This window comes from Varanus komodoensis, unplaced genomic scaffold (assembly GCF_004798865.1).
Source record: "Varanus komodoensis strain SLA01 unplaced genomic scaffold, ASM479886v1 scaffold59_1, whole genome shotgun sequence".
NCBI classification, from domain to species: Eukaryota; Metazoa; Chordata; class Lepidosauria; order Squamata; family Varanidae; genus Varanus; species Varanus komodoensis.
The window spans coordinates 1,823,888-1,837,334 of NW_025336221.1; the positions used below are offsets into that span (position 1 = coordinate 1,823,888).

General features: G+C 36.9%; 1 protein-coding gene across 12 annotated transcripts in view; it reads left to right on the top strand.

Annotated features, from left to right (window-relative positions):
- The window catches only part of CEP112 (centrosomal protein 112), a 289,816-nt gene that overhangs the window by 185,043 nt on the left and 91,326 nt on the right, over positions 1 to 13,447 (top strand). For all 12 annotated transcript variants that reach the window (XR_006416568.1, XM_044449448.1, XM_044449445.1 and 9 more), the window contains one exon: positions 3,292 to 3,522. Coding sequence is in view for 11 of the 12 variants with exons in the window: in XM_044449448.1 (XP_044305383.1) it covers positions 3,292 to 3,522 (231 nt within the window). In the remaining variant the exon portion in view is untranslated. The remainder of the gene's footprint in view (positions 1 to 3,291; positions 3,523 to 13,447) is intronic.

Sequence of the window (13,447 nt, forward strand, 5' to 3'; positions counted from 1 at the left end):
CCTCTCACTTCGTGGGAACAGGAAGGGGATGGCTCCCACACAAAATGAATGCTTAGCTATAGATGTTTCCCAACAGCAGGCTCTGTGTAGGTGCAAAGCCCATATGTGTGAATGCACAGAGGACCCTTCAACAAGTTATAGGTAAGCAACCTTCGTTTATGTGCCCACAAGTCCAGCATTTTTTGGTTTTATAATAATAGTTTCACATGTAAGAAATTTAAGGCCAGTGATTGTTTGCTTCAGTGCATACAGATTTAGTGATTTGTGACCAGAATTTCAATCCTAAATTCAGTTTTGATTATCAAAGAAGTAAAGTTGTGTGGACACTTGTGACCAGATGCATGATCAAACAGTGGCCAGTGGTAGTTTCTTCTAGTATATAACACTGTTTGCCTAAATGCCTATGTTATTTGGATGCTGAGTAATTCATGATGAATAGAACTTCTCAACAGATGTGTCTTTCTAATAGACCTGAGTCTGCAGTTGATCAGATAACCAACTTGCTTGGGACCTTGAGAGGTAGCTTGAGAACTCAAAGGGACTATCACTACTGATTCTAGAAAAAGAGGCACATGGCATCACTGTGGTTGACATAATGACAGAAAATCACAGGAACAATTTTCTTCATGTAGCCATTTTGTCTGTCCCACTCCTGCAGTTGTAGAATCTGATGATTATGCATATGTCTGTGAGACCTACGGTGGTTCCAGTGTCTGTGAGATTTGTTGTTACAGGTAATTCATGTTAATTATAGTTACACTTACAAAACTTTTATAATGTTATATTTGTTAACGGAATGATATTTTGTTTTATGTTTAAAAAAACTCTGGCGCCAGACCCCACACGTGGTTCTCAAAGGTTTACTTTACATTCTGGGATATTATTGACTCCTATTATTTATATGTAACTAGATTGTTTTCCTAGAAAAGGCAGAGTCTCAGTGAAAACACAATTCGTTTAAGTTAGAAATAGTGACATGCTTAATTCTTCTTCAGCTATTTTACTTGAATGACTTTCTTTAGGTATATTTGATTGTGAAACAGGGCTGATACCTGACAGTTATTCTACCAATGGTTAGAAAATAGCTGGAAAAATAATCCACAGTTGTTTGTGGTTGTTCACTTTTCTCAACTCTTGGTAAAGGACAGTAGAAGTTGTTGTAGTTTTTGAAATGTTATATTCCTGAAATACTTCTTTAAAGTAAAGCCAAAGTGATATTTTATCAGTTATGACCTGTCATCATTATGATAAATATAATAATACTTGCACTTGCTGAAATGTTCCCTAAGCATTTTCTTGAGATCACATTTAGTGTTAGATCCATACACAAGTGTTTCCATTCCCTTTCCGTCTTTTATCCACTAGATTAATATATTTGGCCTTCTTTATTTACTTAAGTATTTAATGAACATGTTGGATAGTACCAGACTTGGGAATTTCTGCCTAATGTATACAATACCTGTTCTGCTGCTGCTGCTGATGATGATTCTTTATTTCTTTTCGTGTGTGGATTTTGCCCAAGTAACTACATGTTTGTAATGTGGTTGCTCCTCTTAGTCCATTCTGTCAACCTCTTTAAAGTGAGGTAAGGTGAAAAGCTGAAATTCTGAACCATTTACTTTTGTTGAGTTAAGGAATCCAGGCTAGCCTGCCTTGATAGTTCTTAATGAAGGCACATTTGCTGCTAGTAATTACTCCCTTTCCCTCTAGGTGCCAACAGAGACTTGCACTTTTTAAATGCGCCATCGCACTCCCCTGCCAACATCTCCTTGCTGTGTCATCTCACCAGCCAAATCATCCATGGCAGTGGGCAAGTGAAAAGGGTCTTTGATGAGCTCAGGCAGTGAGCTGGGTGATCTGGATGAACGTAACTTCATCAAGTTCTTCAAGTAACTTGAGCCCAAACCCTCTAAGGCTTGGAAACACACTGGTAGATAATGTAGCTGGTGCAGTATCGGTGCCATAGGAGCAACCTGCACAGCCCCAGGCAATATCCAGATGGCTGCATTCTATACAATTCTGCATTTCTTATCACTTATAGCTGGGTGAACAGTATATAAAAGCTGTTAATAAATAAAATAAAAACATTTCTGAACCATTTCAATGGCAGCCCTGGACAGAGTGCATTACACTCTGTTCTGGGTGTCACAAGAGCATGAATGACCAAGGAAAGATTTTCCATCTCCAGATAGGATTGAAATTAGCATACAGGCCTGTGCTGGCAAGATGTACTCTTGGCTTAAGGGCCCCCAGTTAGCACCAGGTTCAGGAATACATACAAACTGTGTACTTGGTCCTTCAGTAGGAGTGCAACCCCATCTGAGATTGGATGCATTCCTCTGTCCAGTTTAGCTTCCTTACCAACAATGTCTCCTCTTCATTTAGATTAAGTCTCAGCTTGTTTGCCCTCATTTGTTCCAGAACTATCTCCCAGCTTCAGTTCAGGAATATTGGGTATTTTCATTGCTGCTTGAGATACATAGACACGTAAATATAGGTATAGATGTAAGCATTAAAGTAACTTTTTAACATATAGCAACCAATGAGTATGTTTACTCATTATGTTCAAGTCTAGTGACCTATGGTATGGTCACCTCTTTGAATCTGATGATGTTGAAATCAGTATTCAACAGGCCATCTACCCTATCAGACTGCCCTCAGTCTAAGACGTCTTTGGGTCCAGATAGATACTGGTTGGTCCCTTGCTTTTCTTTTTGCTACTTGACTACATGTTTTCTGTTCTGGCAGATACTTGATTTTTTGGTTTGAAAACAGGAAAAAGCCTGTAAATCTTGTGTTCAAAATATTTGCTTTGTGTCCCTGGAGAAAGTTGCAACATAAATGTGACTTGTTTGCAAGTAAACTTGATGGGATCAGGCTGTTAGAGATTCCTGCCCCATGGTTTCTGGAAAATCCAAAATAGTATGCTTGCAGCATATCTATTGTAAATGAACAGGTTTGTAGATTGTAATTTTAAATGAGCTTTAGAAGAAATCCTATTACACAGAACTAAGCCTTATTGTTTGAAATGAAGCTTACTCACAGGTACGTGTATATAGGATTGTAACCTTAATGTGAAGAAATTGTTTTTTGTTTTTCCTGTATTGCGTGCCAGGCTTTATATTTTGGATGAATTTGGGCAGCACAGATTCCTCAGTACACTCTAATCTCCCAAGAATTTAAGAAAATGCTTGCATGCCTGTGGTATGGTCATTGTCAACTCTTAACTATGATCATCCCAATTCTTAGAAAAATGAAAACCCAAATATATTATTTTGGTTGTTTTTACAGATCATCTGTGATATGGAAGCCCAGATCCATGCACTGAGGGAAGAGCTAATTCAAGTGAATACTCAGAGAAAACAGCAGCTGGTTGAACTTAGCCTTCTTAGAGAAGAGGAAAAGCAAAGAGCTGTTCGAGACCATGAGACTGCAATGAATAAGCTGAAAGCGGAATCGGAGAAAAGGATGCTAGACCTGAAAAAGATGAATGCTGCAGAAAAGGAAATGGCATTGGAAAAGGTAAGGGCAAAAGCACAACTACTGACTAGGGTGTTGCAAGGAATATGATCAATGAAACTGAAGTTGCATATGCTTTTTTTTAGAAGCATGTGATATACTAGTGCTTTCATATGCACATCTTTCCTGTTCTGCTTCCATGCGTCTTAGTATTACATGGCATTTACACTGGCAGGGAGTTCAGCAAGAGTATTCACTTCTAGCCTCATCCATCAGATAGCAATGCTCTGCCATTTCAAGGTAATGTCCTTAGTTCTTAAGAACTGTTTTTCCAGGCAGAGGCCATTCCTCACTTCAGGGACAACATTTTCTTTGGTGGAAGATATGGCCAAAGTCTCCCCAAAATAGTTCTGTCTCCTATGCAACAAAGAGACCTTCCTAAGAATTTTCCTGAGCTTCTGTTCCAATGACTTTAAAAAAAGTTGCTTCTTCCCCTCTTTTGAGGCCAAAGCCACAGAGAAAGGAATGGGAGTCCCACCTGCTGGAAACTACTGTTTCTTACCACAGGGACAAGACTAAACTACCAACATTATGGAAAGGTACTTCATTCCAATCAACTTTCCCCTTTCGTCCGCACCCCACCAGCAGGAGAAATGAAGCAACAAAAAAGGACTTTGCAGCTTGTTCTCTGACATAATGCCCAATTCTTCCCGTAGGATTGAAACCAGGTCTTTTAGGGATTTAGGTGGGGCACAAGGGAGTAGTTGGACAGGGGTATATGCTTATGGAATCTGTATACATCCTTGTCTATTCTACTCTTCTTTGCCATTCTTTAAATCCCTCTTTTCAGATAAAATCTTACTTTTGATGTGTGCCTGAAGCAAGTTGCAGCAAAAAGGTAATGTACAGTTTTCCACCTTCCTTAGCACCTTGAGTCCTGGAAACAGGTGGAAAAGTGTTGAATGTACAAAACTTTGAGGATCTCACTGCAAAGGAAGGAAGAAAATAGCTTATTCCCTTTCACAAACAAAATTAACTTCTCCTTGGACAGCTGTTACATGAAATCAAAGTAGCAGCAGTAAGTAGTTCTTGTTTTTAAAGATTGGAGCCTCTGGGAACAGTGCCCAATGCTCTGTCCTGCACTTTGTCAATAGATAACCCAGAACATTGCTTACACAAGACTTTGTATTTCAGACCCATGGAGGTGGTGTGCACCTTCTCACTCGTAGAAGTCTGATTATTTTGTTTAAATGAAAAAAAAATAAGCACATTTGGGAAGTAAAATCAGTTTTAAAGGGAGTGACCAATCAGTAGCAGCCACTTGGGAACTGCAAAGGGGCTGATACCTCTGTGGTATGGACAACATTGTTAAGTGCAGCAAGGGGGGTGTTTTTGCCATTTATACTTCACACCTTTCTTATTTCTTCCTTTTATCCATTGGACATCCAGGATCAGATGACAGTTAGGTGTGGGAAAGCAACCCCTCTGACAGTCCACAGGTTCTCACGATGGGTAAAATAGGCTGGGTTTGAATTATACAACAAACAAACATTTCTAATTGCCCATGATGCTTTGTTGTGCCATGCAAAGCAAGTGAATATATACAGTAAATAAACCAGAAACATCCTAATTTTATTCTTATTTTATGTAATAAGTTGTAACATAATAATATAATCCAAGAAATTACAGAATAAATGTGGTTTTTTGCTGTGATTGATGTAGCACAGCTTCCCATTGGTGCGTTTTCCAAGGAACTGGAGTTTGGACAGCTGGCAAACACAGGTTCCTTGTTTTTTTAAGCCCAACTAATGAATAAAAAAGTAAATAATACTGTTCCCCCACCACCCAGGAGATCAATAATACCTTCATTTTAATTCCTATATTATAACAATTAATAATATATAATATACTTCAATTATATCCGTATCCCCTCAAAAAATAACCATATAATCTTGATTAGGCTTACAACCTTTACCTTCTATCAATGCTGCTTTTACAAAATCTTCCCAAATTTCATAATATTTATTTGCTTTTATTAACCCTTTTTAATGTTTATTTCTGTTGTCAGTTTATCATTAATTACCATATTCCATATTTCATTATACTATTCATGCCTTTGCATAACCCAATTCTGTTTCCAATATTTAACTATCACTAACCTAGCTGCCATTATCAAACTTAGGATCTATTCTTTCTTAACTTCATTTATATCTTTTTTTCAATCAACAGTAATAGCACAATTCTCAGTGAAATGTCTAAATCTATATCTAAAATTTCTCTAATTTCATTAAACACCATAATCCAAATCTTTTGTACATTATTACAATCCCACCACATATGTTTGTAAGTTCCAATCCCTTTCCCACACCTCTAACATAAATTAGAGTATTTTATCATCAATTTGATTTAACTTAACTGGTGTTAAATACCATCTCCATATCACTTTATATCCATGTTCTTTAATTCTAACTGACATATATACTCTTCTATTCCAAATTTTCTTCCATTCCTTGGCTTTTATTTCAGCTACGTCCATTTCCCAAATTGATTTTAAACTTTTTGTCTGATCCCCTAACTCCATTAATATCCTATAAATTTTAGCAATTCTTCCTTTGCTTGTATATTCTTCCTCAATATTGCATTCTTTCATAATTGTTTCAAATTTTAATTGTCTTTTTTATCTTTAAATTTATCCTCCATCTTTATCCATTGTTCTAATTGAATTAAATTTAACCGATTTAATTTGGCCTCTGTCAATAAATAAATAAGTGATCACCTATTTCCCTTAATTCTTTTAATTCAATTTCACTCCATACTGGTTCTTTGCTTTGGGCTATAATATCTGGAACCATCTTTAACTGGTTGCTTATTCTTACCCTCTTCCCTCCATTACAATAAACCTCCAATAATTTCTGCATTTCCTTTAATTCTTGATTATAAAACCTGATTGGAATCATCCAAAACAAAAAAATAATCTTTGGCAGAATTTTTATTTTTGTCACTGCTATTCTTCCAAACCATGATAATTTTCCTTTTCATTATTTTTCTATTTTATCTTTTATAGCCTTTAACTTTTCATAATTTTTCTTCTTTAATGCTTGACTATCTTTTGGGATATCAATTCCTAAGTATCTAACATTGTCTATTATTTTTAATTTATATTTCTCTTCAAATATATCCAATTCTTCACTATTGTGATTATATAACATCATTTCTGATTTTTGCCAGTTAACTTGCAACCCACTATACTTCCCAAATTCCTCTAAATGTAAATATATTCTCTCTATAGCATTTATTGGATCTTGAAATGTTAACAATGTATCATCTACAAATAAATTAATTTTAATTTTCTGACATACTCCAATTCCTTCTATCTGTATATTCTTAATTGCATTTGCCAATACTTCCATCATTAAAGCAAATAATATCGGGGATAAGGGACAACCCTGTCTTGTTCCTCGGCTTAGGGTTATTGTTTCTGTAATACCATCATTTACAATTATTTTGCTGTATTTTCTGAATATAATTGATTTATTACTTTCTTAAACTTTATTCCAAATCCCATCTTCTCTATTAAAATCTTCATTGTTGGCCATTCCACACAGTCAAAGGCTTTAAATATATCTAATGCTAATATGTTTGCCTTTATATTTTGCTTCTCAATGTAATAGTTAATATTTGGTACTCTCCTCACTACATCTGACATTTGTCAACTCTTATAAGCCCACACTGATCATTCTTTATATATTTATCTATAAATTTATTCAATCTATTTACCAATATGTCTGTAAAAATCTTAGCATCTTGATTAATAAGTGATATCAGTCTATAAGATCCAGGTTTTGCTTTATCAGGTTTTGCTATCAGCACTATCAGAGATTGTCTCCAAGAATTTAGAATTGTTTCCCCTTCCATTATTTTACTAAACATCATTTTCATCTTAGGGACTAATATTTTTTAATTTTTTATAATATTCCACACCCAATCCATTAGATACTGGTGCTTTACCTATTTTCAGTTTATTAATCACTTCCAATATCTCCTCTTCTTCTATTCGAGTTTCCATGATTTCTTCTCGAATTTTAAACTTTAAATTCTTTTCTATATATATCTGACTTTCTTTCAAATCTATTTCATTTCCCTTATATATCTTTTCAAAACACCTTTGAAAAATTAAAAGTTTTTCTTTTATCTTGTTGCATCTTTCCCCGTTTTCGTTCTTTATTTCTCCAATTAATTTTTTTGCTTTTTTGACTTGTGTGGCTCTGGCCAACATTTGGGAATTTTTATTAATACTTTCATAAAATTCTCTTTTCAAGTAAATTAGATTTCTTTGAACCCAGTTCCTTTTTAAAGTTGATTTGTGTTGGGGCACCCCATGTTTTCTTGACAGGGACATATATATTCATAGTTTGATAGAGAGAGCTTTCCCAGAACTCTCCCTTTAAGTCTTCAGTAGGATTTGAACCTAGACTGTGACCCAGTCCCCTACTCTGTGGCTCAGGAGAGAACAGTTGGACGACAAGGGCAACAGTTGGGCTAAAGGAAGAGGGCTGTCTGCTGCTCCCCCCCCCTTTCTTTTTCTTGCCCAAAGGAAGCAAATAAACAGGTGGCAAATATGGCAAGGAGGAGGTCTTCATACTAAGACAGATCCTACCAAGGAAGTTTTGTATGTTTGCCTGTTGTGTTGGGCAATCCTAACATCCCATTATAGGGGTAGGCAGCCTTTCCTTTCAGAGAGCCAGTACAGTGGAAGGAAGGGCATCACATGGACATATGTGCATATATGCCCGTACTTGCATACATGGGAGTAGGGTTGATGGGGAAGGGAAACTAAAGCTTCTTCTCCCCTTTCTCAAAATCTAAAAGGCAAAATGTTCTTAGTTTAAGTAAGCTAGAACTACTTGTTTTGATATTAAATATAATTTTGGGGTGTTTTGCTTTATTTTGCAATATTCATGTATTGACAACTGCTATAGCCAATGTCCTCCATAATGCAATTTCTAGACCTTAAATCTGTGATTTTGTGATTTCTAATGAAATGAGTTATTTTTGATTCAGTGTAAAATTACATTGACATTTCTCAAAATACTTATTGGCATCGGTCAATATCCAGGTGTTTAGATGTTTTAACATGTATTAAAACAAAATCTGCAGTTTTTACAAGATGAAATACATCAACCAAATCAAGCAATTTGCATACAGAGTTGGGAGCAACCTTTGTGAAACTGACATTTCATTTTACCTGCATCAGTTTCTTGGTCTATAATTTAAAACAGCATTCTAAGGATTATGCTGGAAATCTGCCAGCCTGAAACTATTAAATGGCTGTGATCAACAGTTCAGAATCTTTTTGAATTTAAAGAAAGCTGCACTTGGCATAATTATTTAAAGCCAAGGTCAGAGAAGGTATTTAAACCTTTGAAATTCATAATTAAGGGATTAATATTAACTTATGGAGACATTGTCATTTTTGCTTAAGAGTTGAATTTGAATCTCAATCCTTTTCTTTCTTTGATCTTTTTTATATTTAAAGCATGGCAAAAGTAAAAGTTAACTTCTTCTCTTCAAATTAAACTTACATTGCTTCATTACTGGGATGTATTTTCATCTTCCAAGAAAATTAACTGACAAAAAGGATATTACAACATAAATAGTGTCTAAGTTCAGTTGAAAATAGTATTTGCTAGAGTTTGGAAAAGAGGGGCCAAAAGTGTAAAGTGGCCTATAATTTTTGAATTCCATACAAGTGGACTCCTTGTAGATAACAAGAACATGTCTGTAATTTGAACAAACGTTCCATGCAAAGTGCCATGTACATTGATATACATAGTAAGTGTTGTGCTTTAGTTTCCTGGGACTGGATGGAGTCAAGGGCTCCTAATTCCCTAGATTCCTATCTTCCCTCAGGCTTCTCTTCTCTGGACTAAGCAGGTACAGGTCTTCTCTTCACTCCTCATGGGGATTTCTAGTCCCCTGTTGTCTTCCATTGAACCTTTTCCAATTTATCTGTATCTTTCTTAAACTGTGGTGCCCAGAACTGGACACAGTACTCCAGATGAGCCCTGAAGAGTGCTTAGCAGACGGAAGTTTATTTGGAAGTGATCTTTCTATTAATACTTCCCAAAATAGTGTTTGCCAGTGATGCAACCACATGACATTTGTTGACTCATACTCAGCTTGCGACCTACAATTCCAAAATCCTTTTCAATTTTATTGCTGTTGAGCCAAGTACCCTCCATCTTGTAACTATGCATTTGGCTTCATTAATTCCCATTCCAGCCAAAAACTTGGATTCTCCTCTTTATATTTGGGTTTCTTACGAATTATGTATGTCATTCTGTTGTAAGACCTTTCCATGAACAGAAGATATAATTAAATGTGGGTTTACATGCTACATAAATTCTAACATAAGACTTGAAAAGGTGCAGCAGATGGTGGTGAAATTGCCAACCTAAACTTATCAGACAAATTCCTTTTTAAATGCTGCAAATAGACAATTGCTGGACAATTTCTGACTTGGAAGAGACAGATTGGTCCCCCATTCCTGGTTGTGGCCTGCAAAGCATGGATGGAGGAGACAGGCCTATAGAGGTCACACATTAATCCCATCCCTCCTAATGCAATGCCCCATGAAAAGGAAAAAGACTAGGTTAACCCTCCTTTCCTGCATGAGGCCTATAGCCTGGATCTCACTCCTGTGAAGTATCTCATGGTTGCCTAAAAGGGAGCCACACTACTTTACCTTTCACTTTTTCCCAAGCTTGGTAGCTTCCACTCTTTTCTCTCTGTCCCTTTTTGGTGGCAGATGCACTCTGCTGTTCACACTTTCTTCATCAGTCTCCCTCTTCTCTCCTCTGCATGCTGTTTATGTCTCTTAAATTAATTGTTCTCTCTCCTGTATGCCAGCTGCTTCCCCTTTGCTTTCAACAGCACTTGCAGACCAAATGGCTGCAGAGGGCAGGGATTTCTCATTGCATTGTTAACTTGATGAGGTTGCTGGAAGCCACAAAAATGCAAGCATCTTTTTTTTTTTTTTGGTGTAAATTTTATTATTATTTTCTACAAACTAAAAAAAGAAACTGAAAAGAAAATCAGTCATCAGAACCATCAGACCTGCTGGGTCAGCCCCCCACTTTTTTTTATAGCAATCTGCAAAGACATTGAGATCCACGCATAGTCCCATTTCTCTAGCCAATGATAAAAAAAATGCAGGCATCTTAATTACCCCAAGCACTGCAGTGAAGGTGTCAAAGAGCCTTATGCAATTTTGGAGTCACTGTTTAGCCATCTTGTATCATGGTTTGGTTCAAGGTAGCACCGTTTCATATAGCAGAGTTAAATTATGAAATTCACTCCCACAAAATATAATGATGGCCACTAATTGGACAGCTTTAAAAGAATATCAAATAAATTAAAGGAGGATAAGGCTATCAATGACTTATCCCTCATCAATGGCCACTAGTCATGTTGGCTATAGCTCCAGTATCATATGTCTTGTACCAGTTATTGGGGAAAACAAGTAGATGGGTGCTATTTTGTTCATTTTCTGCTTGTAGGCTTTTCAAAGGCATCACATTAACCACTGTAGAAATAGAATGTTGGACTACAGGCGTTCGTTCTGATCCACCATTGCTCTTTGTATTTTTTATAATTACACCAAAACCAGGTTTTTCACATATGAACTGGCAGAAGGCCTGTAAACTGTAGCAGCTGTGGTGTTCTTCCTTTGAAGCAAACTAGGACAAAGGTTTTCTAACTAGAAGTCTTTATTATGTTATAGCTGACCAGTTTAGCTGGATTTGTGGCACAAAAGAAGTGTGTCAGAAGTCAATAACAAAAAAGAAAAAGAAAAAAAAAAAGAAAAAAACCAAGTAAAGTCAGAATATTGGCCCATGGGGAGAGTAAATATCTCTCCTTTCCTTCCAAACTGAAAAGAGCAAACTATGCCTTCAAGGCAGATCTTCTTGTTCAAGGGCCAGTTGCTTGGTGTGGTCTATCCTCTTACACTAGTGTGTTACTCTCAGTTTAATGGTGTTAGATCCACCCTGTTTCTTATTGTTATGCTCAGTAAACTTCACAAAATTTGCAACTGTCTGAGTTGTAATGATTTCCAGGTTATCTGAGTCTATTCACTCTTGCCTTTTGGCTGCACGTTCTGCCCCCTCTTCCTCTGAGTCAGAATCTGTATCCACATCCTATGAAGGTGCTCCTTTCAAAGGAGTGGGCCCAGTTCCATCACAAACTCAGCCTCACACTCTCCTCTTTTCCTCCCATAAGGCCAGGAGAATGGCCCGTGCTAAATTTAGTTTTGCAGTTCAGGAAAGCTAGTTTGGCTTTGTTTTCAAACCAAGAAATTATGGTGAGTTTTAAAGCAAGCAAACTTCAAATCATATATTATTTTGCTAGTTTTGTTTAACTAAGCTTGTTTTAAACAACAGTCTCTGCCTAGAACTTCTTTTGTGGAAGGTGAAACTAAATTCAGCAATAGTCATCCTCCTACCCATGTGAGAGGAGGAGTGGAAAGCATACAGCATGCTTGGGCTTTTCCAGTACGTGCACATAGGAACCATGCAAATGAAGAAGAATCCGTTGCTCAGTCAAGCTTATCTTTGCCTTTTTAAAGAATAGGCCGTATGTGATTATTTTTATCTGTGACTTATGAAATGTAAAATATTTTATCTAAGAAGCTGGTATTAGAATTTTACTGTATAATTCTTAGATTAGATTAGAGAATTGATTTTCTTTTTAAAAAAAAATGGGATGGGAAAATTGCTAGATTGGGATTGAATTGTACACAACTAGAATACATATATACAATTTGAAAAGTAAATCTACCAGAGGGGAATTCTGCTGAAGTTCAGTAGTTTCCAAATGCCCTGCTTCACCTAAGAGGAGTTTCTTGTGATTGCCCAGTACTTTTTAATCATTTTTAAAGTGGTTGCTGTTGTGCAAACTGGGCACTTCCTGAAATGCAACATGGGCAAGTTCTAGCACCTCATTGGGACCATACCACATTGTTTAAATGGTGGGCTCATAGAAGGCAATCCACCCATTGAAAGCAAAGAAGGGATGATTTGACAGTTCAGTTCAAAGTCTTTTTGCTTTTTTTGCATGTTGCCTGCAAACACCTGCAGGGGAGCAATATGACGCTTCTCCAAACCCGCAAAGGATTAGGGCAAAGGGGAAAAATAATTCCCCCAAGGAGAACAAAGGGAGTAAACATAAAAAGAGAAGGATCTTATTTGGAAGAATACAATTTTTGGAAAAATAGGTTCTTCTTGGTAAATGATCTTTCGTGCCTTTGTTTTCAGTTGGTGCTCGCCTTCCATGAGCTGGTCATTGAAAGCAAGATTTGGAGGAAAGGATTTCCCGGTTGGATGCAAGAGCTCAGTGGCTGCTCCTCTGTATATTGTCTCAGCTGAGACTCAGACTTTCCCTGTTGCACTTCAGAGAACAAGTCCTGTTTACTTAATGGAAACAACTCAGGATTTGCAAGTGCAAAACATAAAATAAAATATGGCAGGCAGGTATGGGTAGGCCTTTCAAAGCTCCATAGGTGTGCCCTTTAAGGGGTTAGCAAAAGCTGACAGAAAAAAGAGGCAACCATGTTTAATATTGGCCAAAGATTACAGCTGTCAGAGAGAAGAAACTTGTTCTTCACTGTGGTGTCCCCTGGGCTATCATTTGGTGATATGAGTAGTTATTGCCAATGTAGGTTGCTGAGTCATTCCAACTCTGTCGCAGCGTGTACCTAGATTTTACTTTTCCGATCCTTGTATGCATCATACATGCACACTGAAAAGGATTACATACTCAGTTCACATTCTTGAGTGGGGATGGGGGAGGTCCCCTGATCAGCCAAGGGAGCTTGGACTGTTGGGAGGTATAGAGATTGATTGATTGATTGATTGATTATACATAAATGAGCAGATGAAGCCATCAAATAGATCAGAATACACCATCTATTCAGCAGGAGCAATTCTTT